Source organism: Chiloscyllium punctatum, chromosome 32 (assembly GCF_047496795.1).
Source record: "Chiloscyllium punctatum isolate Juve2018m chromosome 32, sChiPun1.3, whole genome shotgun sequence".
Taxonomy (NCBI): Eukaryota; Metazoa; Chordata; class Chondrichthyes; order Orectolobiformes; family Hemiscylliidae; genus Chiloscyllium; species Chiloscyllium punctatum.
In genome coordinates this window covers 3040452-3068265 of record NC_092770.1, presented here as the reverse complement: position 1 = coordinate 3068265, position 27814 = coordinate 3040452, and the positions used below count along the sequence as shown (strand labels likewise).

At 39.3% G+C, this 27814-nt stretch overlaps 1 protein-coding gene across 1 annotated transcript in view; it reads right to left on the bottom strand.

Annotated features, from left to right (window-relative positions):
* Positions 1-880: 880 nt before the first annotated feature.
* LOC140457834 (F-actin-capping protein subunit alpha-2) overlaps positions 881-27814 on the bottom strand; it is a 44163-nt gene continuing 17229 nt past the window's right edge. The window contains exons 3-10 of the mRNA XM_072551498.1: positions 24354-24405; positions 22385-22448; positions 21315-21521; positions 19988-20067; positions 5691-5769; positions 3110-3181; positions 2417-2479; positions 881-1873 (exon numbers count right to left, since the gene is read on the bottom strand). Of these exons, the coding sequence (XP_072407599.1) occupies positions 1733-1873; positions 2417-2479; positions 3110-3181; positions 5691-5769; positions 19988-20067; positions 21315-21521; positions 22385-22448; positions 24354-24405 (758 nt within the window). The 3' untranslated portion in view covers positions 881-1732. The remainder of the gene's footprint in view (positions 1874-2416; positions 2480-3109; positions 3182-5690; positions 5770-19987; positions 20068-21314; positions 21522-22384; positions 22449-24353; positions 24406-27814) is intronic.

Here is a 27814-nt window from a genome sequence, read left to right as displayed (position 1 = left end):
AGTTCGTACAGGTTTCGTTCTGAACAAATGCAAATGCTCAAGGTCAATATACAAGCCCAGATAACAAAACCCTTATTTTATGTGTGTATTGTTCAACATCGCAAGAGTTTAATCAAAAACTTGCAACTATATAGTGCCTTTCATGATCACTAATGTTTCAACATTTTACAGCCAATTCAATCCTTTTAATTGCAGTAGCCACTCTTTGGAAAAACGTTATCACATAACATTAATTGAATTAATTAAGGTTGTATACATTAAAAGCATAAGTTGAAATCAGAAGTTCTTATGCCAAAATATACTGTGGGCTGTGCCAAATGTCTACCAGAAGAGCACACTACAGTGGGTGCTCTATGTGCAAAGCTGCACAAGCTAGTGTACTTCAACATAACTGGCAGAGCGCATTAACATGACTCAACACCAAGATAAAAGGCACTCATAGGATCCAACACATCAATTGAGCTCTTTTGAGGTCTATCATTTCATGTGATCCAATATTTCATCTGGTCCAAACACCAAACTCAATGATACAACCTCTCCTGTGGGGTTTCTGTTTGATGTCAAATTATTCATTTCAAATGGAGATCAGATATATTTAGTTTTTCGTATAACTTAAATTGTACTCCAAACCTTTGCACAACAACATTTAATTTAAATAAAGTCTTCCGTTCTAGATATCTAAAATACTTAGATCAAATTGCAAACTTAAGGGAGTACGTGTCACTAACAAATATCATATCCAAGCATTCCTTTAGAAATCGGAGCTAGATTTATCAAATGACAATTTCAGCTGTCATTTACAAATCATTTACATAAAAAGGAAGTAAATGCTGAAACACATACCACTGAATGGGAGAAATAAAACAGGCTGGCACACAAATTAATGAATACAGGTTTATATTACAATGTGTCTTGTTCTGGTACAGTTGTGTCTGCTTCATAAAAAATAACTCATGGGTAACTTTTAATACACAGCTCATTGAAGGAGGAGTTTATGTGGGCACAAAGCAGTAACTGTATTTTATGTATATTTTTGCAGGAAATAACTACATCTGAGACAGTGCCATGTCAGTAAAGCATAAACATTACTAACCACATTGAATTATTTACTCATTAACTCAGTATCTGCTGTCCCATACCATTTACCCCTGAACAGAATACTTCTTTATAGAGAAGAAAGGCAAGTTCAAAAATTAATGTGGAAGTGACTGCTACTTATGAAGGGATATATTTCAGATATAAATGATTAGTAACTGTCAACCGTTCATCTAATTAAAGATACTGGGAACAAACAGGCCCATCCTGATAAATTTAAAATTTGCTTGGATCCTCAGCAACTTAATTGTACTAAGCAGGAACCAAAAAAAAAACCTAAAAAGGCATGGTCTCACCATGGTACTGTAAACACAAGTATGGCAACTAAACATGATGGCTGCAACTGGCTGCTTCAGAAAGTGACAAGACAATAAAATGAAAATAATCACATTAATGAGTAAATCAAGGAGGCAAACTATTTTAACATTGTTAGAAAGGGAAATGCTGCATTGAAAGCCATGTGCTTTGTGCACAGTGAATCTATCATGAGCGCTAATGGTATTCAACTTAAAGTGTATTAAAAAAGGTTATGACGCAATTTCCCAAATTTATAAATGTAGTTCAACAATTTCACACTTGTGAGACCAGACCTTTTTAAAACAGACACGAAAATTATCCAGTCATGCAAAACTTCCTCTTAAAGATTTTGCATTTCTTTGCCAATCTTATAGCTCAGGATTTTGTTCCAATCAATCTTGGTGCGAGTGACTGGCAGCTGCCGACGCAAGGCTTTAAACGTAGTGTCTGACATGGTCTGATAGTTTTCATTGATAGCAGTCTGGAAAAGATAAACATTTAGATTGTGAAAAAAGGAGAATGTAATTGAAATGAGCAAAAAAAAAAATCAAATCTACAAGTTCCAAAAGAGACAAAGACAAGTACAAAAAAAAATCACTAATTGGTGTACACTTATAAGCACCTCTCAAACTGAGAAATTAACCTAAGATGTGCCATTTTTATTAAGTATTGGCTATTTTATGTTTGCAGATGTTTTGTGAAAGTGATAGCAATGTACTAAACTGGTTCATATGGTCCTAGTTTGAAACCTGAAAATTGGGACAGAATATGCATCACATAACAAAACAATTTGAAAATCTTTAAAAAAAATAGAGGCCTGGATATAAAAATACGACAAGGGGAATGCTCAGCCAAGCAAATCCCTGGATAACTGTATAAAGTTAGTTTCTCTGCTTCAACTGACAGAATAGCACTTGTTTGAGATCATCATAACCATGAAATCAGAATTGCACAAGATGACAAAAATCTTGGAATACTAGAAATCAGTTTAAGTACTAGAGATAAGGAATTATTCGTTTATTACCTGGTATTCATTTTCTACTGCTTCTACAAGTTTTGTAAATTCTTTTGCCATTTGGGCTTCATTCTGGAGAAACAAGCAGAATAATCCAGATGAGAACGTAAAGAGAGTTCATATTCAAATGGGAGACTCATGACATTATATGCATACAAATAAAAGTAAAAATAATTTACTTGAGGTTCATTAAAGTTTCAGTTACAGTTATAAAAACTCTAAAGAGAGGTGGTGGGAGAGATACCATCTAGGAGTACTGTAAAGCAAAACAAACTTGGTGGTTTTGCTGAGTTAGCCTGAATATTACCCAAGTCCTCAAAGTAAGGAAAGGGAGGGAAGTCTGGAGAGAAAAATGAATAACTTGCTCCAATTTATTTTGGCTAAAGAAAAATGCCTTACTGGAAAGTTAGCCATGGATAGGATCCATAGGTCCTAATGCCTTCTCAGTCATTTGGCAATGATCCACAAGGGTTCACAAAGGGGGGAAAAAAAAAACACTGATGCCAGTGCTGTTCTCAAGCTGGGCATTAGCATTCAACGCTTTCAAGAAAGGTACTAAGTGGAAAACAAACAAAAGGTTTGGTCAAAACAAAAATGTACAAATATCATTAATATCCAAAAGTTGGATAAGATTGGATACTTCAAGAGAACGTCATGGAGAAAATTGAAGTGTTTTCTTAGAATGTGAACAGTTTTACTTACAGTGACAGACAAAGTTTCCTGTACATCTTTATGGCTGACCAGTTGAACATTGCCATCTTCGTAATAATGAACCTAAGAAAGTACACTTGTGAAAAGGTTTGGATTTGCAATTCTTATTACATTTCTTCAAGTCTAGTTTTATCTAAAGTGATTTTATACTTAAAATTACTATACTCTAGCAATCCAAACACCAACTTAAAGATTTGCAGCCAACTGTTCATTACAAAAACAATACAATTACTTGTTTGAAAGTACTGTAACTACGGGTACGGAAATAATATTTTTATAATGCAGAATTGAGTATTGCTGAAAAGCAATATTTTGTCAAAGCTTTTCATCTTGCACACATCAGGACTGTTTGAAAAAATATCAATTCATGGGGAAATCAACCAGCACAAAACGAAGAGGAGTGCGCTGATTGGTTGGCAAATACAATGATTGGTACAGGTATGGGCACTAATGATTTATCTAACAAACTGTATACATTTTAAACCAGGCAAGATGACTGATTTCTTAGGGCATACCCTGACCAACCTACAAGCAGATGTCACCCATGTTAGTGATTTGAAATTGGTGAGGTGCCCTGTGTATTAATACATGTAGCATCCAGCTCTCAATCCTAAACTGCTTGTCAGCATTATTTTCCCCAACAGACGCAGGATCATCCAGCGCACATAACCCAATTTCAAAACATCTAAAATATTGGACAATTTTTAAAAGTGAAAAATAACAGCTGATGATTCAGTAATTATATTAAGCTCAATTCAACTCAGAACAGAGTTTAAATCTTAAACTCTCATACAATCCCTTGCTGTGTTTAGTGTTAAAATTGCTGTAGAACACTTCTGCTCCTGACATGCAGAGTCCAGTTTGACGCCCTTGAAATGATACAAAATGGCTGAACCAGTGGGTGTCAAATAGTACTAGGGGGCTGATCAAAGTTTAAGTGTTTTGTAGGGACAGGACAAGCACTGTTGCTCCACCTAGCTCCACAGAAATCTACCACCTCAATACCATGATCTTTGCCGTAATCTCCCAATACAGGGAATGCTTTTCTTTTTAAAGAAATACCACTCTCAGAATGTGGCTTTCTCTGGCTAGACTAGCATTAATTGCCCAAAACAGCTGTTAAGATTCAACCACCAGGTGAGGATGACAGATTTCCTTTCCTAAAGAGCAGTAGTGAACAACTGGCAATAGTTTCATGGTCATCAGCAGACACATCAGCTTGGTTTTGCAAAGGGCTTGTTGGATTTCGCAAAGAGTAGACGATATAGATAGACAATACTTGGCTGAGCAGACAAGTTAAAATAGATGGAGCGTTTAGCACACATCAGATGCAAAGATGGCACATTCAATCCACATGAATAACCAGTCTCAAGCAACGGATAGTTCAAAGGATAGATCTCAGAACTAGTTAAGCCCTGTAGCAATGAACAATGTTGGATTAGTATCTACTTAGAAAAGAGATATTAAATTAAGTTTCAGGTAATAGGACATGAAGAATAATGATCTGGACCTCAGGGATCATGGAACTGTCACTAAGGAAAATTAATCTAGAATACTGATGCATAATTAGAAATATAGGGCAAACATTACCTCAGTAAATACAGTGTAGACAGTAAAGGTTCAGCAAAACCTTACTCAAGATGCTCATTGACTTTAGTTATGGAACATTTGGCAGAGTTTATGAAGAAACAGATTATACAAGATGGTGAAGGGTTACAGAATAAGTATACACTTATGGTAAGGTCCATGGGAGCATTGCTGAACAGAGACCTTTGAGAGCGGGTTCATAGCTCCTTGAAAGCGGAGTTGCAGATAGATAGCATAGGGAGAGCAGCATTTGGTATGCTTTCCTTTATCAGTCAGAGGATTGAGTACAGGAGTTGGGAGATGTTGTGGCTGTACAGGACATTGGATAGGTCACTGTTGGAAGATTGCGTGCAACTCTGGTCTCCTTCCTATCGGAAAGACGTTGTGAAACTTGAAAGGGTTCAGAAAAGATTTACAAGGATGTTGCTAGGGTTGGAGGATTTGAGCTATAGGGAGAGGCTGAACAGGCTGTGGCTGTTTTCCCTGAAGCGTCGGAGGGGAGACCTTATAGAGGCTTACAAAATTATGAGGGGCATGAATAGGGTAAATAGACAAAGTCTTTTCCCTGGGGTCAGGGAGTCCAGAACTAGAGGGCATAGGTTTAGGGTGAGAGGGGAAAGATGTAAAAGAGACCTACAGGGCAACCTTTTCACAGAGGGTGGTATGTGTATGAAATGAGCTGCCAGAGGAAGTGGTGGAGGCTGGTACAATTGCAACATTTAAGAGGCATTTGGATGGGTATATAAGATAGGAAGGGTTTGGAGGGATATGGGCCAGGTACTGGCAGGTGGGACTAGATTGGGTTGGAATATTTGATCAGCATGCATGGGTTGGACCGAAGGGTCTGTTTCCATGCTGTACATCTCTATGACTAAGTAGTTTATTGCTTCATTTCATAATGTTGAGAGAATCAAGAAGACCTTTAAAAATTCTTTGGCTGAAACATGTCACAATTGTAAGGATCACAACCATAGTGATTACAAACCTGAATCTTCAAAATGCCTTCCACCTGAGTTGATGAAGAGGTGATAGTAAACTTCCACTCTGATCTCCAGCGTCCATTCCTACATTCAATTAACAAAAATGAAGGTGGCAATCAAATAATGTTACATACATACAATTTATTACAAGTGTTATTTTTCTTTTGCTAATAAGTAGGTAGCTTGGATCCTATTTTGCCCTATAAAGCCACAATGATACAAACTGACAGTTAGCTTAGTGAATAATGAATAATAAAATTCCAGGTAATTGCAAAAAATTAAAAGCCTTGTTCAGCTAATTTTTGACAAAAGCTGGACAAGAAATAAAATATATAGAAATTGTTGGGAATATACTACTTATATTTCATTACCTGGGAGAAATTGGAACATTTTTAAACAAAATAGGAGTAGGCCATTTGGTCTTTTAAGCTTCAACCATCAGGACAATCTCTAGATTGAAAAGTTTATTCTTAAACCATGTAATTTCTTTGAAAGAAAGCCAACTTTATACCACGTGGTTTAGCTGCTGTTTACTGGAAATTAAACAGGACTTGGGAAAACAGCAAAATAAAGCTGAAGTAGTAGGGATTATTGCCATAATTACTGGAAAACCTGGTTTAAAAGAACTAAGGGCCTCTTTGCCAAATCTTTTCTAGACAAAATTGTTTTTACAGATCTAGGAGTAGTGTTAAAAAAACACCACCAGCAGCTGTAGGGCTCCTGAAAGCCACAGTAAAAAATTCTCAGAAATTTAGCAGGAACCTGATTGAGAATTGCTCTAGTCCACTAAGATTCAAATCCAAGCTGGTCAGAATCAGAATTTGACATCGATCATTAACGATTGCAGCCAAATTACTGAAGTCAAATGGCAACCCAATGGGAGAAGTCAGATAATCTCTACAAACAAGTTTCTTTTTGGGAGTGTGCGCATTTGGGGATTAAGGTGATGTAGATTTAATTCTGTATTATTAGAGTTATTAACCAACATTTGTCATTTACATGAATACATTTTGTTCATAATAAACAATTAGTTTTTTTTAGTTAAAACCTGATACATGTTTTAATTCCGGATAGTAGCACAAGAGAAGCAATTGGTCATTTTTTAAACTGAATCATATTTACACTAGCTTTACAACAAGGTGAAAAGGGTGAATCTGCTTTAATCTTTGCAACCTTCTTGATTAGCCACAATTTTTCTTCATTTTAGCACACAGCTCATTTCAATTACAACATACCAAGTTAAAATCATCGGAAACAATAGAGGAGCAAATGTGAAGAACAGCTAGAGTGTTGTACAAAATTAAACTGCATATACTTTTATATTTTAAGTCCTGGGGTGTTTGAGATGCTGTCCACAGTCTGAGACCATTTTCAGTTCGGGGTATTCTGGGTCAACAGCAACTGAGTTGAACTATTTGGATATTTCTCCAATTTGCTTTGTCACCAAATTTCCAGCAACAATCTTCTCCAGTTCATCATCGCAACTCTTCCAAAAACAATTCCGAAATACAGCTTGTTTGTGAACCCAAATCTGATTTCCTGGTTTTCCAGCTGGATAAGAGTAGGCAATGTCTTCCACTGAAGCTTATCACAAAAGTAATAATGAGAACAGATGATGATCTAGGTTTCATGTGCAAATGGTTCTTTTGATAGAGTTGCTAGTTTCAGTTCATTATGGTTATTGATAGTTTTGTGAAGCTCATCTCAACTTGTAGTCAAATGTTTGTAGCCATTTTAAAGTTACTTTTTGTTTCTTGTAACTATTTTGGTACAACTGTCCCAATTGTAAAAAAAAAAGATAATTGAATGGTAATCCACAAACCCACCAACACTAAAACAGCAGCTAATGAACTTGAAAGATCCTATACAGACAAGCAAAACTAATGTCATTTACAAAATACCTTGCAACTGTAACACACTACATTGGACAAACAGGCAGAAAACTAGCCACCAGGATAAATGAATGTCAACTAGCCACAAAAAGACATGACCCACTCTCACTAGTATCCTTACATAAAAGATGAGGAAGGACAACACACCCATCCTACGACAAGGCAAACAGACGCACGAGAATTCAGAGAAGCATGGCATTCCAACCAGAATTCTATCAACACACTAACTTGGATTCCATTTACCACTCCAGAGGGAAAAAAACTGGAAATGACATCACCAACTCAAGGAAACCCAAACAAAAAAGAAAGTGGGCTACACAATCAGTGCTTCATTTGCAAACTCACTGAAGAGCTTACCTAATATGGTGGCGAAATGTCTGAAAACAAACCTTCCAGCTCAGTGAGCAAACCTACACCCAGAACCTCAACCTAGGCTACAAATCTTCTCAAAACTCTCAGATAACTGGTCAAGAGTGACACCTCCTACCACAAGAAAGCAATGCAAACACTTTCTCTTGCTTACAGTAGTTACAAAGTTGGCATGAAATATAAAAATTAGGATGGCAAACATCCTGCATTAACCAACTCAAACAGATTCAAAATCTGTTTCCAGAAATACCTGCATCCCTAAGCCATGCTTACCTTTCGAAGTTTTATCCTTGTTCAGTTTTACAAAGTACTGGATTCAAGTACTTTTCCAAATTTGATTTCCATTAGTATTTGGTAAACTGATGTTTGCCACCTGTTTTGGCTTGCAACCTGCCAGCTCACTGATTAAACTTTAAATCAATTCAACTGAACTGGCTGAAGTTTGAAACTTAGCTTGGTTCCTTTTATCTCCTAGTGAAATGATTGCTTTTGTCTTCTGGGGTTTCTGCTCGTGCCCATATTCCTATTACTCCCTATTGGGAATGGGTATTTAATAATCTGTTTCACTTTCTGTGGAACACTAGGTGAAAGTTCAGCTTCTACTACACTCTCCGGTGGCTCTTCCAAATGGCTCATTTTAGCCTGGCCTAAAACCCTATGGACCTCTACTTCTAAGTTTACCATAAAGGCATCTATTAACGAAGTTTGGGGGTCCACAGTGCCATTTTTGTCATCCTTTTCCAGCTACTGACCCAACTCCAGCCCTTGAGACTTCTGGCATGTATCTTAACCTTTTCTGACACTGTACTCCAGACCTCAGCCTTAATTAAGTGACCCATCCTTTGAGGTTGTAGGGTCTCCAAATGATTCTGTTCTGGACACTGTCAAATATAGTTCAGAGACTGGAAAAAGCAGTCAGGTTTGCTACTGGCCAAGTTCTGCAATGGAAAACAAATACCCTACTGTTACCCAGCACACAAATTCACTAAGCAACATTTAACCAGTGGCACCTCTACACTATATAATCATGAGCCCTTTTATCAACACAAATGAACTTATTTTCAGGTGGAAAAAAGTTTAACTTTCCTCACAAGATAGATCTGAGAGCATCCCAATGTTTCAGAAAATGCCAATTTCTCTAATTGTTTAAACTGTTGTTACCATCCTTTCGAATGCAAATTCATGACAGCTATTCTGGTCAACAATAAAGACCAAGCAGACACTAGACACTTCATGAAAACAAATGCCAGAGATCAGTGGGTCATATAGCACCCGTGAAGAGAAAGCAAGCTAATGTGAAGTCTAAATTAACTTTGGTGCTGAACTGAAGTCACCGATGAAGAGACATCTCGACTCTAAACGCTAGCTTGCTCTCTCTCCATGGATGCTACCTGACCAGCTGTGATCGCCAACATTTGTTGTTTTCAGCAGAGATTCCAGAATCTGCAGTAACTGATTACAACCAGACATTTAATGCTGCAAATAATCCTGAGGCCAGAGTCTGTGGGACACAAGAATTAAATTATCTTTAATGTGGCACAGCTTTTTGTACCAGAGATGGGTTCCCACCTGACTCCCATCCAGATCCAACTTTTAATGGTTGGGGACAGTTAGAGTCATAGAGATGTACAGCATGGAAACAGACCGTTCGGTCCAACACGTTCATGCTGACCAGATATCTCAACCCAATCTAGTCCCACCTGCCAGCACCCAGCCCATATCCCTCCAAATCCTTCCTATTCATATACCCATCCAAATGCCTCTTAAATGTTGCAATTGTACCAGCCTCCACCACTTCCTCTGGCAGCTCATCTCATAGACCTTCCACCTTGTGTGGGGAGGAAGTTGCCCCTCAGGTCTCTTATCTTTCCCCTCTCACCCTAAATCTATGCCCTCTAGTTCTGAATTCCCTGACCCCAGGGAAAAGACTTTGCCTATTTACCCTATCCATGCCCCTCATACCTCTTATGCGCACATCCAAATAATTTATATAAATTACAGAACAGAGGGCCCAGCACCGATCCTTGTGGCACTCCACTGGTCACAGGCCTCCAGATTGAAAAACAACCCTCCACCACCACCACCACCGTCTACCTTTGAACCAGTTCTGTATCGAAATGGCTAGTTCTCCCTGTATTCAGTGAGATCTAACCTTGTTAATTAGTCTCCCATGGGGAACCTTGTTGAATGCCTTACTGAAGTCCATATCGATCCTCTTTGTTACTTCCTCAAAAAAAACCAAGTTTGAGAGACATGATTTCCCACACACAAAGCCATGTTGACTACTTCTAATCAGTCCTTGCCTTTCCAAATATATTTGCATCCTGTACGTCAGGATTCCCTCCAACAACTTGCCCACCACAGACATCAAGCTCACTGGTCTACAGTTCCCTGGCTTGTCCTTTCTTAAACAGTGGCACATTAGCCACCCTCCAGTCTTCCAGAACCTCACCTATGACTATCGATGATACAAATATCTCAACAAAAGGTCCAGCAATCACTTCTCTTGCTTCCCACTGAGTTCGCGGGTACACCTGATCAGGTCCTGGCGATTTATCCACCTTTACCCATTTCAAGACATCCAGCACATCCTCCTCTGTAATATGGGCAATTTGCTAGATGTCACCATCTATTTCCCTACAGTCTATATCTTCCATATCCTTTACCACAGTAAATATCAATGCAAAGTACTCATTTTAGTATCTCTCCCATACTCTGCGGCTCCACACAAAGGCCGCCTTGCTGATTTTTGAGGGGTCCTATTCTCTCCCTAGTTAACCTTTTGTCCTTCATGTATTTGTAACAACTCTTTGGATTCTCCTTAATTCTATTTGCCAAAGCTATAGCATGTCCCCTTTTTGCCCTCCTGATTTCCCTCAAGTATACTCCTACTGCCTTTATACTCTAAGGATTCACTCGATCTATCCTGTCTATACCTTACATAGGCTTCCTTCTTTTTCTGAACCAAACCCTCAATTTCTTTAGTCATCCAGAATATACTTTCTCTCTATTCTAGTTATCTCAGTTCTGAAGGCTTCCCATTTTCTAGCCATCCCTTTTCCTACAAATATCTGACCCAATCAGCTTTCGAAAGTTCTTGCCTCATTCTGTCAAAATTGGTTTTTCTCCAATTTCGAACTTCAGCTTTTAGATCTGGTCTATACTTTGCCATCACTATTTTAAATCTAATAGAATTATGGTCACCAGCCCCAAAGTGCTCCCCAACTAACACTTCAGTCACCTGCCCTGTCTTATTTCCCAAGAGGTCAAGTTTTGCACCTTCTCTAGCAGGTACATCCACATACTGAATCAGAAAATTGTCTTGTACACACTTAACAAATTCCTCTCCATCTAAAATTTAACACTATGGTAGTCCCAGTCTATGTTTGGAAAGTTAAAATGCCCTACCATAACTACCTTATTATTCTTACAGATAGCCAAGACCTCCTTATAACTTTGTTTCTCTATTAGGGAGTCTATAATACAATCCCAATAAGGTTATCATCCCTCTTATTTCTCAGTTTCATCCAAATGACTTCCTTGGATGCATTTCTGGGAATATCCTCCCTCAACACAGCTGTAATGCTATCCCTAATTAAAACACACCATTCTGCTTTTTCGCTGCTGGCCAGAGAAATGTCTGTCTGCACCTTGGATTAGAGTATCCCCTGACATAATTGATCTCTTGTAACCCGACATACCCCTCATTGCATTAGAGCCAGTCTCAATACCAGAAACTTGGCTGTTCATGCTACGTTCCCCTGAGAATCCATCACCCCCTACATTTTCCAAAACAGCATACCTGTTTGAAATGGGTATATCCACCAAAGACTCTTTCAAGCTTTCCTTTTCTATTCAGCTGGTCTCAGGGGCATTTGGCTCTCCTTTATTGCTTTCCCTTTCCTCCAATTCTCCTCTCTATTCCCGCCACATTTTACCTCTTTTTGGTATAGTTTCCTCTTTTTTCAGTTGAAATTCCAGTTCTAACCATATGTGCTGTGACTTAATTGATCAGTTTTGGTATCCTGCATTTTCACCTCGAGATGCTTTGGCACCTGTTCATTGAAGCGTTCTCCTAACATGCAGAAAGAATTCTACTGCTATATGCCTTGCTACATCTTTAAGTTCTGCCAAGAATAGTATCTTTAAATTCATCTCATCCTGTTGAGCAAAATGTTAACATCTTTAATAGCTTGGACTCAAATGAAAATTGCAGAAAGATTTCTTAAAATAGTTTTTGAAGGAACAATTTGTTTTCCCCACTCCAATTGAGCTAACCCTCAAAAATAAAGATGCTATGTCAAACACACTCATACTAGTACAAACAAGGATAGGATCCTCTGTGAAAAGGAATATCAACTCCATATTCTTTTAATGTCCTCAGGGTGTCTGCGGTGCTTGGTTTTAACAGGAGACAACAGTCGACTAGGGATGTCTTAAGTCAATGGCATTCATGTACATTTCAGGTTTCTTTGGGTTCTGTGCTCTTAGGTATTCTTCTAATTTATCAGACTCGGTCCTTCCCAAGACCAAAGAAATAACAAAAAACTTTATGGTTCTAGCCACAAATTCATCTCTGCAAAAAGCAGCTGATACACAGTTGGTTTGCGTATTCTATGTTTGAGTTACTGATTTCCTCGTTGGAAAATTGCAGGTGACTCATTTCCCAGCATGAGAAAAACCAGAAGCGTAAATGAAAACAAAAGACAGGTTTCTTCATGCTGATGGGTTTCTCTTTTGAGAAGTGTTAATTTCAGTTCAGACTGGTTCTTGTTTATTGACTGTTTCAAGAAGCTGGTCTGAACCCGTGGTCAGGTGATTTAGGCTATTAAATTTTTGAATCTTTTTGAAACTATTTCAGTAAATTAAAGTTACAGGCATTAAATTGAAAATTAATAGCCCATATATTCAGTATGGTGACACTTTTAGAAAAGTCAAATTACATTCCAATCTCATTAGAAATATTACAAACCTGATTAAATAAATCAAAAAGGTGTGGTTAATTGATCTAAGTACTTTATCTTTCACTTCCCATGATCATGATTTTATATCCTCTAACTAGAAGTTTTTATTGTCTGCCACACAAAGCAGGTTATTAAATACTTATTCACTTTTTAGGATGGAGACTTTGATCCAATGGATAAATTAGCTCTAAAGGCAGGGAAGGCCCCAGTTTCAATTTATAACTGCTGGTAAGTTAGTCAATCTTTATTTGGATGAAGGTATTCTGCTATAATTAATCAATCAATCTCACTAACGCCTGGATCACTATTACCAAATTTAATTGCTGTCCAGTTGGAACTTTAGCACCTGCAAAACGATATTCCAGTGGGAAGTTTCCATTTTGAAACTGGGGGTAGGGACATATCAGATCAGAACAACTGAGCCGAGATGGCTCAAAATCTGATTTAATACCGTGTTTTCCCACACAAGATTCCAAAACAATAATTAAGTCGCTGTTTTTTAAATAGTGTATAACAGTATTTTGCTCAAATATCTCCCACACCTATAAATAACTTGTGCAATTTTAATTTTATATATGAAACATACAAACAAACAGACATTTCAACAGATGTTTAGGTTTCATTCCAAATTTTTTTCAGTGTAATTCAAAGCATAATTTGAACAATATTTGATTTATTTCTGAATCAGTTGTCAACATTAAGCAGTTCAAGTCCACTAAAAAGTGCTATACACAGCAAACAACGTGACTTAATGCCCATTCAAATGAATGCAGAATTCGGGAGAGCAGGGGTGTCCATGCTGTATGCAGGTTAATATTTGCCCCTCAATTAACACCCTAAAAGGCAGATTTACTTTGAAGGAGCTCAGTACAAATTGGCCATGTTTCTTCTGTTACAGCTGCAGTTTAAAAAAAGCAGAACTTGGATATCTCAAAATTGTTAATGTTGCTAATTTTTGTTCATTTACGAGATGCAATAATCACTGGAAGAGGCCAGCAATTATGGCTCATTCCTAAATGCCTTCAGGTGATGGGTGAGCCATGTTACGTCAGTGTAGTCCATCTGTTGCAGGCACACCCATAGCGCTGGGAGCAAGTCCAGGATCTTGATCAAGTGATAAGAGGGACAGCAATATAACTCCAAATCAGGATGTTGTGCAACTTGAAGGGTAACCTGCATGCAGTGATGGTATTCCCAAGCAACTGCTGTATTTTTCCTTTTAAGTAGTAAAGGATGTGGGTTTGGAAGATATTCAAATGAGACTTGGCAAGTTGCTCTAGCACATCTTGCAAATGGTACATTATGCAATAACTGAGGGGGTGAACACGTAAGACAGTAGGCTGTTACTGATCAAAAACTGGCTTGCTTTTGGAATGGTGTTGAGCATTCAGTACCGTTAGAGTTACACACCCAGAAAAGAAAATTATTCCAGCACATTCACAATTTGTGCCTTATCAATGGAAGACAGGTATTGAGGTCCAGGAGACAAAAACATTACTCACTACAGAATTCCAGTTTTGATCAGCTCTGTTTCTGCAGATGTGTATATACAACTACACGAGTCAAATTTTTGACTGATGGTAACCAAAATACATTACAGAATCCTCCAGCACAGGGGGGTCCTTTGTCCTATCAAGTCTGTAACGTCAATATGTTATCGATGCTAGCTCATCATGTCTGCACTAGGTCCATAGCCTTCAATGATAACAATTCAAGTGCTCTTCCAAGTACTTTTAAAAAGGCTGTCAAATTTTCCACCTCAACTACCCGAGGGTTCTCAAATCCCCTCCAAACCTCCAGTTTTTCCTCTTTCGAAATTATGCCACCTTGTTATTGACAGTTAGGAGGAAAAAGGCTGCTTCTTGTCCATGCCCATGAACCTTGTACACCTCTCACCCCTCAACCTTCTCTGCTCCAAAGAAAATACCCAAAGCTATCCAGCCTCTCTTCATAGTTGAAATGCTCCACCTTAGGCAGCACCCTGATGAATCCACACACCTTTGAGCGCAAACACATCCTTCGTGTAGCAGTAACCAGAACTGTACACAGAAACCTAGCTGCAGGTTAACCAAAGTTCTGTACAGCTCCAACACGACCTTCCTGCTCTTATAATCTATGCCACGACCGAAAGGCAACTGCCCTACACAATCTGTCCTGCCACCTTCAGCAATCTGTGGACAAGCATCTCAAGAACCTTCTGTCCCTGAGCTTCCGAGTGTCTTGCCATTCATGGAATACTCCTTTGTTTTGTTCCTTCTTCCAAAGTGCAGCACCTCACATTTATCAGGGTTAAATTCCACCTGCCTCCGATCCTCCCACCTGACCGATCCATTATATCTTCCTAGTACCAAACTTCCCCTATCTACAACCTGAGCTACAAATCTTAAGTGCTCTAAACATGTTCTTCCTCAACATAAACCAGCTGGCCATTCACAAATTTACTATCACCCTCAAACCACACCCCAAACAAACATTCTCATCTACTCCATTTATGAATGTCACATACAATAATGGACACAGTACTGATCCCTGTAGAATACCACAGCACACCAGGTTCAAAGTCTCAATCAGCTTGTACCTCTACCCTCTGTACCTGTCACTAAGCCAATTCTGAATCCAACTTGCAAAATTAACCTGGATTTCATAGATTATCTTTCAGTTTCTCACGTGGAACCCTGTCAAAGGCCTTGCTGAAACCCATATAAACTACATCACATGCCCCACCCTCAAACATATGGTCACCTCCTAGAAAAATTCTAGTTGATTTCTTCAGGCATCAGCTCCCCCTGAAATCCATACTGACTATCCCTGAACAAACATTGTCTCTCTAAAATGAGAATTAACTTTCTCCACGTTTATCCTCCAATAGCTCTGATCTCTCTCTACCACTCATTACTGCAAGTCAAACATCAGCAGCAGTCCTCCAGTCCTCTGGCATCTCCTCCGCAGCCTGACAGGATTTGAAAAAGTGCTTCGGGGCCCCTGTATTTCTCTCCATCTTCCACAGCAGCCTGGGATACAATTCAGCTGGATCTAGGACCTGATTTATTCCTGATGAAGGGCTTTTGCCCGAAACGTCGATTTCGCTGCTTGTTGGATGCTGCCTGAACTGCTGTGCTCTTCCAGCACCACTAATCCAGTATTTAGTTTACAGCATCTGCAGTCATTGTTTTTACCTTGGATCTAGGACCTGTCCACTTTTAAAATCTGCCAAAACCTTTAATATCTCCTTGCTTCCTAGATCAATCTGTTCAAGTATTTGACAATCCATCTTTGAATTCTGCACTTGCACCCTCCTAAGCAAAGTCAGATGCGAAGTACTCATTAAGCACTATCATATCACAGGTTACCACCCAAGCCCCTACGAGGCCCTGCTCCTTCCATAATTCTCTTCTCCTTAATACACAAAATATCTTGGGATTCTCCTGAAATCCTACCCGTCAGCATTTTCTCTCAGCCCCTCTCTTTGCTCTAATTACTTTTAATGTACTTAGAGTCAGATGTACAGCACAAACAGACCCTTCAGTCCAACTTGTCAATACCAACCAGATATCCCAACCCACCTAGTCCCACCTACCAGCACCCAGCCTATATCCCTTCAAACCCTTCTTAATCATATTCACATCCAAATGCCTTTTAAATGTTGCAGTTGTAGTAGCCTCTACCACATCCTCTGGCAGCTCATTCCATACACGTACCACATTGTGAAAAGGTTGCCCCTTAGGTCCCTTTTATATCTTCCCCCCTCACCCTAAACCTATGCCCTCTAGTTCTGTACTCCCCCACCCCAGGGAAAAGACCTTGTCTATTTACCCTATCCATGCCCCTCAGCCTCCAACACTACAGGGAAAACAAACCCAGCCTGTTCAACCTCTCAGATCTTTTCTGAACCCTTTCAAGTTTCACAACATTCTTCCAATAGGAAGACCAGAAATGCATGCAATTGTTCAACAGTGGCCTAACCAATGTCCTGTACAGCCACAACATGACCTCCCAACTCCTGCACTCCATACTCTGACCAAGAAAAGGGAAACATACAAAACACCTTCTTCACTATCCTATTTACCCTGCATCTCCACTTTCAAGGAGCTAGGAACCTGCACTCCAAGGTCTCTTTGTTCAGCAACACTCCCTAGGACCTTACCATTAAGTGTATAAGTCCTGCTAAGATTTGGTTTTCCTAAATGCAGCACCTCACACTTACCTAAATTAAATCTCATCTGCTGCTACTCAGTCCATTGGCCCATCTGATCAAGATCCCATTGTAATCAGAGGTAACCTTCTTCAGGCTCACTGGTCTATAGTTCTCTGGCTTGTTTTTACCACCTTTCTTAAACAGTGGCACCACGTTAGCCAATCTCCAGTCTTCTAGTACCTTGCCTGTGACTACTGATGATACAAATATCTCAGTAAGAGACCCAGCAATCACTTTCCTAGCATCCCACAGAGTTTTCAGGTACACCTGATCTGGTCCTGGAAAGTTATCCACCTTTATGCGTTTCAAGACATCCAGCACTTCCTCCTCTGTAATAAGGCTATTCTTCACAATGTCATCATATATCTCCCTACATTCTATATCTTCCATGTCCTTTTCCACAGTAAATACTGATGCAAAATACTCGTTTAATATCGACCTATTCCCTGCAGCTCCATACAAAGGCCGCCTCTTGCTGATCTTTGAGGGACCCTATTCGCTCCCTATTTACTCTTTTGTCCAAAACCATTTGGATTCTCCTTAACTCTATCCAAAGCGATGTCCCCTTTTTGCCCTCTTGATTTCCCTTTTAAGTATACTCCTACTTCCTTTATACTCTAAAGATTCACTCGATCTATCCTATCTATACCTTACATATGCTTCCTTCTTTTTCTTAACCAAACCTTCAATTTCTTTAGTCATCCAGCATTTCCTTTCACCCTAACAGGAATATACTTTCTCTGGACTCCTGTTATCTCATTTCTGAAGGCTTCCCATTTTCCAGCTGCCCCTTTACCTGCAAACATCTGCCCCCCGCCCCCCCCCCAGTTTTCGAAAGTTCTTGCCTAATATCAAAATTGGCCTTTCTCCAATTTAGAACTTCAACTTTTAGATCTAGTCTATCCTTTACCATTACTATTTTAAAACTAATAGTATCAAGTTATGGCAGCACTGGGGCAGCACAGTGGCTCAGTCATTATCACTATTGCCCCTCAGCACCAGGGACCCGGGTTCAATTCCAGCCTTGTGCAACTGTCTGTGTGGAGTTTGCACATTCTCCCCGTGTCTGGGTGGGTTTCCTCCGGGTGCTTCGGTTTCCGCCCACAATCCAAGAGATGTGCAGGTTAGGTGAATTGGCCATGCTAAATTGCCAAAGTTGGGGTAAATATAGGTCAAGAGAATGGCTCTGGGTGAGTTATTCTTCAAAAGATTGGTGTGGACTTGTTGGGCCAAAAGGGCCTGTTTCCATTCTGTAGGGAATCAAATCTAAAGTTTTGCACCTTCTCTAATATGTACATCCACATACTGAATCAGAAAGTTTTAATTGTACACACTTAAATTCCTCTCCATCTAAGCCCTTAACACTATGGTAGTCCCAGTCTACGTTTGGAAAGTTAAAATCCCCTACTGTGACCACCCAATTAGTCTTACAGATAACGGAGATCTCCTTACAAGTTTTTTTCTCAATTTCCTGCTGACTATTAGGGGGTCTACAATACAATCCCAATAAGGTCTATACACAATCCCTTTCTTATTTCTCAGTTCCACCCAAATAACTTCTCTGGATGTATTCCTGGGATTATCCTCCCTCAGTACAGCTATAATACCATCCCTTATCAAAAATGCCACTCCCCCATCTCTCTTGCCTCCCTTTCTATCCTTCCCATAGGATTTGTATCTTGGAATATTAAGCTGCCAGTCCTGCCCATCCCTGAGCCATGCTTCCATAATTACTATGATATCCCAGTCCCATGTTCCTAACCATGCCCTGAGCTCATCTGCTTTCCCGGTTAGACCCCTTACATTGAAATAAATGCAGTTTAAAAATTTATCAGTCCTAGCTTGTTCTCTGCTTTGTCCCCACCTGCCCTGACTGAATCACTCCTATTCTCAACTGTACCAGTTTCAGACTGATCTCCTTCCTCACTATCTGCCCAGGTCCCACCAACCCAACCATACTAGTTTATATCCTCCTGAGCAGCTCCAGCAAATTTCCCTGCCAGCATATTAGTCCACTTCCAATTTAGGTGCAATCGTCTTTCTTGTGCAGGTCACTTCTACCCCAAAAGAGATTCCAATGGTCCAAAAATGTGAATCCTTCCCCCATACACCAGCTCCTCAGCCATGCATTCATTTACTCTAGCCTCCTATTCCTACCCTCACTAGCTCTTGTAAATTCCTCATTTAATGGATCAGTTGGAGAGACAGAGGCAAAGTGATAGGATTCGCAACCAAGGGCATTTATTGCAGATATAATCCTCAGTAAACCCCATATCCAACAAGAGCATGCAGCTCTTAAGGTCCTGCTTTGTAATATACTAACTAGTTCCCTGAACTCTTGATACAAAACCTTATCACTGGGCGGGTGGGGGGGGGGGGGGGGGGGGGGGGGGGGGGCGGGTGCATCATCAGCAGTCTAATTCATGGCCACAAAGACATCTTCTGTTCCCCTAACAAATGCCCTACCACTGTCACTCCTGCTGCTTTCTTCCTCTCCTCCTGTATAGCCAGGTTGCTCGACTGTGCTTGAGGTACTCTCCACATCTTTCAAATAGAAAACCAATTTGAGAGGTGGAACACTGAAGACTCCTGCATTTCTTTCTGGTTTCTCTGGATTACCTAGTGGTCACCAATTCCCTTTCCTCCAGTCCCTGCACTTGCAATATGACTACATCTCTAAACATGCAAGCCACAAACATAGTAGGCCTTGTGGATGTTTCACAATATCTCTATTTGGCAGGCAGAAATCAGCAAAAGAACATATTGAAATTTGAATTTCATGATCTCTTTCCAGGTATATAAAAAAAGGTGAAATGGTAAAATGTGTGCATTGGAGTTAGACATGGTATAATCCCTGAGAAAATAAAGAAAATTCAACATACCAGAAATTTTTGGGTTGAAACTGATGGCTCTCAATGCATACTATGATGGTTTGATGTCCGTCAATGGTTTTCCCATATACCTGCAGGAAGATCATAAATCATCAACTTAGGATATTCTAAATAGAATGCGAATACGGAATGAAGTAAGCATTTTACTAAAACTAGTTACTTTGAAACTCAAGATCAAATGTTTTATTCGAATATTCTGGAATAGCCAGTTCGTAGTAAAAATATAACTGGATGTGTGTCAAGAAAATTAAGGACTGGATAAGTCAACCTGAAATAACAAGATTCACTCAAATTTCAGTCGTGGCAACTCAGACTGAAAGGACTTCAATGTGCCAGACTTGTAAATAATTTGACAAGATTATATTGGTCCATAAAATCCATTGAGAATTCCACAACTCATAGCAAAACTACTTACAAATACAAATTGTCTACTTCCAGAACCAATACAAATGGAGCAAGACAACTTTGCTGCTAGCTTTCACAGACTGACAATCTTAAAAACATACGTGGTAGCAAAATTATATACAAATGTGGCTAACCAATTGGTTAAAGGGTAGAGTAAGACGATCTGAAATAGGATCTTGCCAGTACGTTTGCTCTACAGTGTCAGCCAGTAACAAACAAAAGACTAGTTGCCCAACGAAGGACTAGAAAACAAGCGGAATTTGAGCAATGAAAGCATTTTTCTACTAAATGGGGAGGGAAAAAGAATAGATTCTCAATCATGCCTCTGGGGTAAAATTCGTGTTTACAACAGAAAACCAAATACAGGCCTAGAGCCATTATTTCAGTAGGCAAACTAATTTCTTTCTTGGAAGAATGCCTTTCATACAAGCACTTAGTACAGTGCAAGAAAAAATCCAAACAACGGAGCACGATGCAGTTCGACTGTAAGAACTTGTTATAATAATTGGCCATCTGATGGCAAAGGACCAAATGAATTATATAAAAGCATACAGAAAACAAATAAGCAGCTAAATTTGAATACGAAGAAAATGGGATTACGTATTTGCAAAACTGCAATAAGGGCAACGAATTGAGATGAGAATATTAAAAAACCATATGCGGCAGGGTAGTAATAAGGATATTACCCGAAATTGAAGTGTTGCATTAAATGCAACTAAAAGTGAAATAAACCGCCTCAAGAACAAGCCTCATTGATATATGCAACGACAAAAACAGTTGAGACGGATACTAGCAAATGGATAACACACTGCAGAGAATCACATCAATTTGGTGTTTCAAATGGAGAAGAAATACAAGAGGGAGCCCATGAATAGATATATTGCTCACTATTAATTCAAAATGAATTACTTACAGTGCAGACACCATTTGCATAATGTTCTTTTACATATGCTCTCATAGCATTATCCACAGCACTTCTCCAAGATTCCAATGCATTGTCAACATCATGGGGTTTGGGATCACTTGCTTCTTTTCGTAAATGGTCAAATTTGAACGAGATCTTATTCCTGGGATCCAAAAATCTACCATTCCCAAGGTCACCATGCTCTGTTATTAAGACCTGTAATACAGTATTACCAAACAATGCAACTTGTTAAGAGGACAATAAAAGGAACTTATTTTCCAAACGTCAAATGAACTTTCATTATGAAAACAGATCACCAAGATCTTGTATTTTCAAAACTCAGTATTAACCAGTTATTCTAATCTACTTCAACACTAATTATCCCGCCGGTACTTTGAAGATTCTTGCAAAATTCTTATAAATTACATAACTAACATCTGAGACCATGTAGTCAATAGATTTTACTGTAAATAACATTAATTGGCCATCAAAAGACTGAGTTAGCAATGTTAGTAACCAAACAAGAACTCACCTGCAATTCAGAAAGTAATTATTAATGTGACATGGGACTTAACTATTGCATTGTTACATCTTGTTGTGAAATAGGTAATGGAACAGATACCATGTTTTAAACGGTAATGCCATCCACTCAAGTTAAGAAATGGCAGATGAGAGCTATTCTGTGTGAATACAGAATAAGTGAGGAAAATTTTTTTTAAAATGCAATATGTTCAATAGCTTAGTCTTTAGACTATGAACAGATTTTTTTTAAAAAAGAATCGAAATAACTATCCTATTGAAATATTTAGCTGGCTAACCAAATATTAAAGAGCTCACCATCTGAGAACTGGAGGCTCAAATGTAACAAAAAGGCCATCAGTAACCGTAGTTCTAATTCAGTTGTCGACATACTGCTGAGCTTGCTCACCCACAGATCTCCTCTTCTACCCTCTTCACAAGACAGGAATTGGCAAACTTGCTTTGGAAAGTACAGCACGCAGATATGCAACATTAACCATTATATTAAGTCTGATATTATAACTGCACACGTCAACAGAGCTTCACAAATTATTCCATACCTGATCATCATACCCATCAATTTTTGCTGGAGTAAACTGGTCCACATTATACTGTGCAAAGGCACTAAAATTAGATTGATAAAAATCAAAATATTAGATAAGCAACAAGAGATAGGTTTTCTAAATCTAACATAGCTAGAAGAGTCTTACAAATAATTTTTTAAAACTTTGTGGAAAACTTAAGTGGAAATCAATTTAGAGTATTAAAATTAAAGGTTTTTTTCATTTTTGAACACAATTGTCATTGTACTGCGCAATTAAACACTTGTGTAGTTAAAATAAACTTGCGCAGAAATACTGCTGGAACTGTATATGCGTAAAGATTAGGTGAAAGGAGGATCAGGCAAAACAGTGCAATTCCTGTACTGAGTTGCTGATATTCAAAATCAACACCCCATATGGCACAGGACAATACCTTGAACAGAGCAAAAGGCTAAAAGAACTACACTATTCACATGATTGCTGACTTTCATGTACTCATTTAACATGCATTTCAATTTATTTTTGGAACTTCACAGTATTCTGGGTAAAGCAATGACATTTGTGAGGACCTTGTTTTATGCATTGTGAAGGGTTTCTTAACATTAATGGTCTGTGTGGAGTTTGCACATTCTCCCTGTGTCTGTGTGGGTTTCCTTCGAGTGTTCCCGTTTCCTCCCACAGTCCAAAGATACGCAGGTCAGGCGAACTCTCCATGCTAAATTGTCCATAGTGTTCAGTGATGTGTAGGTTAGGTGCATTAGTCAGAGGGAAATGGATCTGGGTGGGTAGCTCTTCGGAGGGTTGGTGTGGACTGGTTGGGCTAAAGGGCATGTTGCCACACTGTAGGGAATCTAATCTAATATTTGTAGATTGTGAGCACCTTCTGAACATTGGACAAACTCCAAAAGTCTGCAAAGAATGGAGATCTGAGTACCATGTCCCTTTGCAGTCAGAACTAAAAAAAGTGTAAAATAAAGAAAACTGGTGTAAAACAATTTCCCAAATATTAATTTGTGCACTATGTAGCACAGCTGTACTTTTTTTAAAATAGCAAATTTTAGTATGGGGGAGGACGCATAGCATCATGATGGCAATAACATTCTAGTATTAACCCAGAATCCCAGGGTAATATTTTGGGAACATGGGTTCATATACCATCATAACAGATTGTCAAATTTGACTTGTAAAAATAAAATCTAGAATTAAAGCTATTCTACTAGCAACTATGATATAACATTTTAAAAATATCAAGCATACTAATATCCTTTAGGGAAAGAACAGGTGGTAGAGTGGCACAGTGGTTAGCACTGCTGCCTCACAGCACCAGAGACCCGGTTCAATTCCCGCCTCAGGTAACTGTGTGGAGTTTGCACGTTCTCCTTGTGTCTGCATGGGTTTCCTCCGGGTGCTCCGGTTTCCTCCCACAGTCCAAAGATGTGCAGGTTTGTTGAATTGGCCATGCAAAATTGCCCGTAATGTTAGGTGAAGGGGTAAATGTGGGTGAATGGGTTTGGGTGGGTTGCTCTTCAGAGGGTCGGTGTGGACTTGTTGGACCGAAGGGTCTGTTTCCACAGTAAGTAATCTAATCTAATTAAAAAAACCTGTCATCCTTGTCTGGGGACTACGGTGTCACAGCAGTGTGGTTGACTTTTAACTACCCTCTAAAATGGCCTGGCCTGTTCATGGGCAACTAGAGATGAGCAACAAGTTTTGGCATTGCCAGCAATGTCCACATCCTACACATGAATGCAGTCAGTTCTGATATAATGATAGTTTTGTTCTCGTGATAAGAAAATTGTGCAATAGCTGAGCCATTTAGACTAATGAGGCAGGAACCATGTTACAGCCAGATGTAAAAATAATTCGCATTCTACAAATAATGGTCTAAATTCTTCAATTGCGTTAAAGTCAACTCACATTGAAGAAACATACATTATAGCAGTACCGACTTAAAAAAATTGAACAGGTAAGCTACAATTCTACTTACTGTGCTGTACCCTCCCTGAGAAGATTGTCCTCATTGAGCAGCAACCGCACATCTGTCAGAAAATTTAACAGAAGTATGAGTTAGTCATGGAAGCAGAAACCACAAATCAGGTATGACCACAATTGTTATGCTAACGGTATACATACACACCACACTCTAAAACAGAGTTTCACAGGGCTGCTTTTATGTAGTGACGACTCACTGCAGTTTACACTTTAGGTACACTGTGCGCTGTTAGGTAAGAACTACCAAGATTTTACATAGCAACATAAAAAGAACAGCAATAGAGTACAGTTAACAAGCGAATGGAGCAGAGTTTTTCACTAGATTCTTCAGCCTCCAACTCATTCATGTATTTACAGTATTTCTATCATTGGTCAACCTAAATTTCTGGTCAATGCTACCACTTAGGATGTCAATGGAAAATACAGCAAATGGCAATACTGTTGAACATGGCAAGACAGGGACGCAATGACGAAGGCTGTAAGTGAACTATCTCCAAAAGACCAAGTGAATATCTGAGATGCAGCCTATTCCAGTCGGAGTTGGGCATTTATTCCCAAGTGCAAAATCTCCCCACCTTTTAAAGTTGCTGTTGCAAACCAAGAACATTATATTCACTAATTTCCTTTTACCGACTGCGGGAAGTTCTCTTTTCAAAGAACTCACAATAAGTTAGATAGGATTTCTCTTTTCAGGAAAAAAAATGTTGAGTATGCCTGATTAACTTATGTGCCCTGATGTAATATGCTGCTTAATTGCTTCTAACGGAATAAGCTGGAGTTTTTACTCCCTGAAGCAGAGGCTGAAGTGTGATCTTATTAAATTTATAAAATCATGAGGCATATGGATAGGGTGAATAGCCATGGTCTTTTTCCTAGGGTGGGGGAGTTCACGTTGAGAGGGGATAGATTTAATTGGGATTGAGGAGTAATTTTATCATGCAGAGGGTGGAGCGTGTTATGAAATGATCTGCCAGAGAAAGTGGCCGAGGAAAGTACAATTACAATATTTAAGAGGCATCTAGGTATATGAACAGGAAGAGTTGAGAGAAATATGAGCCAAACGCAACTATGTCTGATTGGGATGTTGGACTGAAGGACCTGTTTTTGTGCTGTATGACCCTATAAATAGGCAGTACTAATCATTGGCAAGTATTCCTATTTCTGATCTTAAGGTGTCAAAACATATTAATGAAGCATCTAATGAGTGGGCTGAAGATGCTAGCCCCAAGGAACTCCTAAAGTTTATCAGTGGGCTGAGATGACTGATGATGATCCAAATGTTGGAGTTAACACAAAAAGCAAACAATGAATAGTGTCCTCCCTCCCCACTCAAAAATTCCTATTTATTCCAATTTTGCTAGTGTGATCAAGGGATCCTGCTCAAACATTACCTTGATATCAGAGTCAATTATACACCTCATATGTTCAACTCTTGTGCACATCCGGACCAAGGTTGTAATGAGGTTTGCAGAGAGGCGTGCAAGTGTTGCTTGATAACATTAAGGATACCTTCCATCATTTTACTGATGATTGAAAGTAAACTGAAGAGGCAACAACTAACCAGATGGTCCTTCACTGGACAGGACATAGTTGGGCAATTTTCCACAAACTGGAAGTCAAATTGCTTTCATGTTGTCAAGCTCATGGTCTTGGTCAAATCCAGCCCCTCTAAATCATATGAAGTATCAAACTGGCTGAAGAATGGTACCAGTGGGAGAGGGACAGGGTGACATCATTCACTGGAATCTTCTGATCTAAAAAAAGGAGTTGCAAACACTTCAGCATCGTCTTCTACATAAATCACTGGAGAAGCTTGTGAATTGAGAGTATCCTCAGTTCAAAGGAATGTGTTAGCATTGTGCTGTGAAGACTCCAAACAATAGTTATACAAATAGATGCATTAGTAACAGGTACATTGGTGAGGGGGGGGGTTTAGGTAGATATTTCCCTCTTGTCAGTTCTCCCTCCATTTACCACAGATTCAGTCAATCCAGATATGTCAAAGTTCAGCCTATAAAAGGTTTTACTAAGCCTCTGATGGACATTGAAATCCTAAGCCAGACTGCATCTGTGCCCTTGCTATTCTCAGTGGTTCTTCCGTGGTGTTCAAAGTGGAGGAATGGCTACCACTCAGGGGGCAGGGACAGGCTGTAATCAGGTTTCCTTGCCCATATTTGACATAATTCTATGTCACTTCAGGTGATCTCATGTCATAGCTTGGCTTTCTCCCAACTGTGTTCATTATTAGATCTGACCTGCCCAGTGGATGACGAGAGGAATCAGGATATTAGTGTAAGATATAATTTACTGAATATAACTGTCAGTTTCTCACTTGGGAGTAAGAGGGACAGCAATCTCTCAAAATGTTGGTGTTCTTGCAAGGCAGGATGGTCTATTTTGCCTTCCAAATTTGCATACGGCTCCAGTAAGGTTTCAATGACTTATGAATAAGGACTCCTCGGTCCCATTGGATACTTTCCAGGCTCTTAAGTGTTCTGCACCTCTATTCATCCTAGTTTAGTAGATAACTTCAAATATCCACGTTATTTCATCTACCACCCTCCTGTCCCCCACACAGCCTCTCTGAATACCCACCCCATCTTCTCTGCATTCTCAACTCTCAGCCAGCAAATACTGTGTGCATAAACTCAGCAATATTACAACTGATCATATCCAAAACATTGATTTACACTGTAAATAGATGGGGCCCAAGCACTGATGCTTGCAATTCTCCACAGTCTGCCAACGAGGAATCATAGAACCCCTACAGTGTGGAAGCAGTCCATTCAGCCCATACAGTCCACACTGACCCTCTGAAGAGCAGTCCATCGAGACTCACCCACCTAACCCAACCCTGTAACCTTCATTACCCATGGCTAATTCACCAAGCTAGAACATCCCCAGACTGTGGGACTCCTTTGCTGAATTCCAATTGTCCCAGTCCACAGACTTAAACTTTTTTTTAAAAACGTTCAGAAGTCTCCTTTGATCTTTAATGCCACTTGTTAGCTTTAACCTTTGATTTTCCTGTATGTTGGCCTTATTTTGTGAAAGCCAAGCATTATTCTTTAAATAAACCATTCTACCAACATTTGATGCCTCTTGGTTCCTCCTAAACAATCTACACCGTCCTTTCAATCCTCCCTTTCTAATACCCTGATCCTATCAATAGACTTTTACCATTTCAATTTTTGATTATCCGACCTAAAAGGTTGAATATCACTGTGGGAAGTGAGGGAAGTGATTGCTGAACCCCTTACTGAAATATTTGTATCTATAGCCACAGGTACAATGCTGGAAGACTAGACATTGGCTAATGTGGTGCCACTATTTAAGGTGGTAAGGAAAAACCAGGGAAGTGTCAACTAGACAGCCGAGCATTGATGGTGGGCAAGTTGTTGGAAGGAATCCTGAGGAATAAGACTTACATGTATTTGGAAAGGCAAGGACAGATTA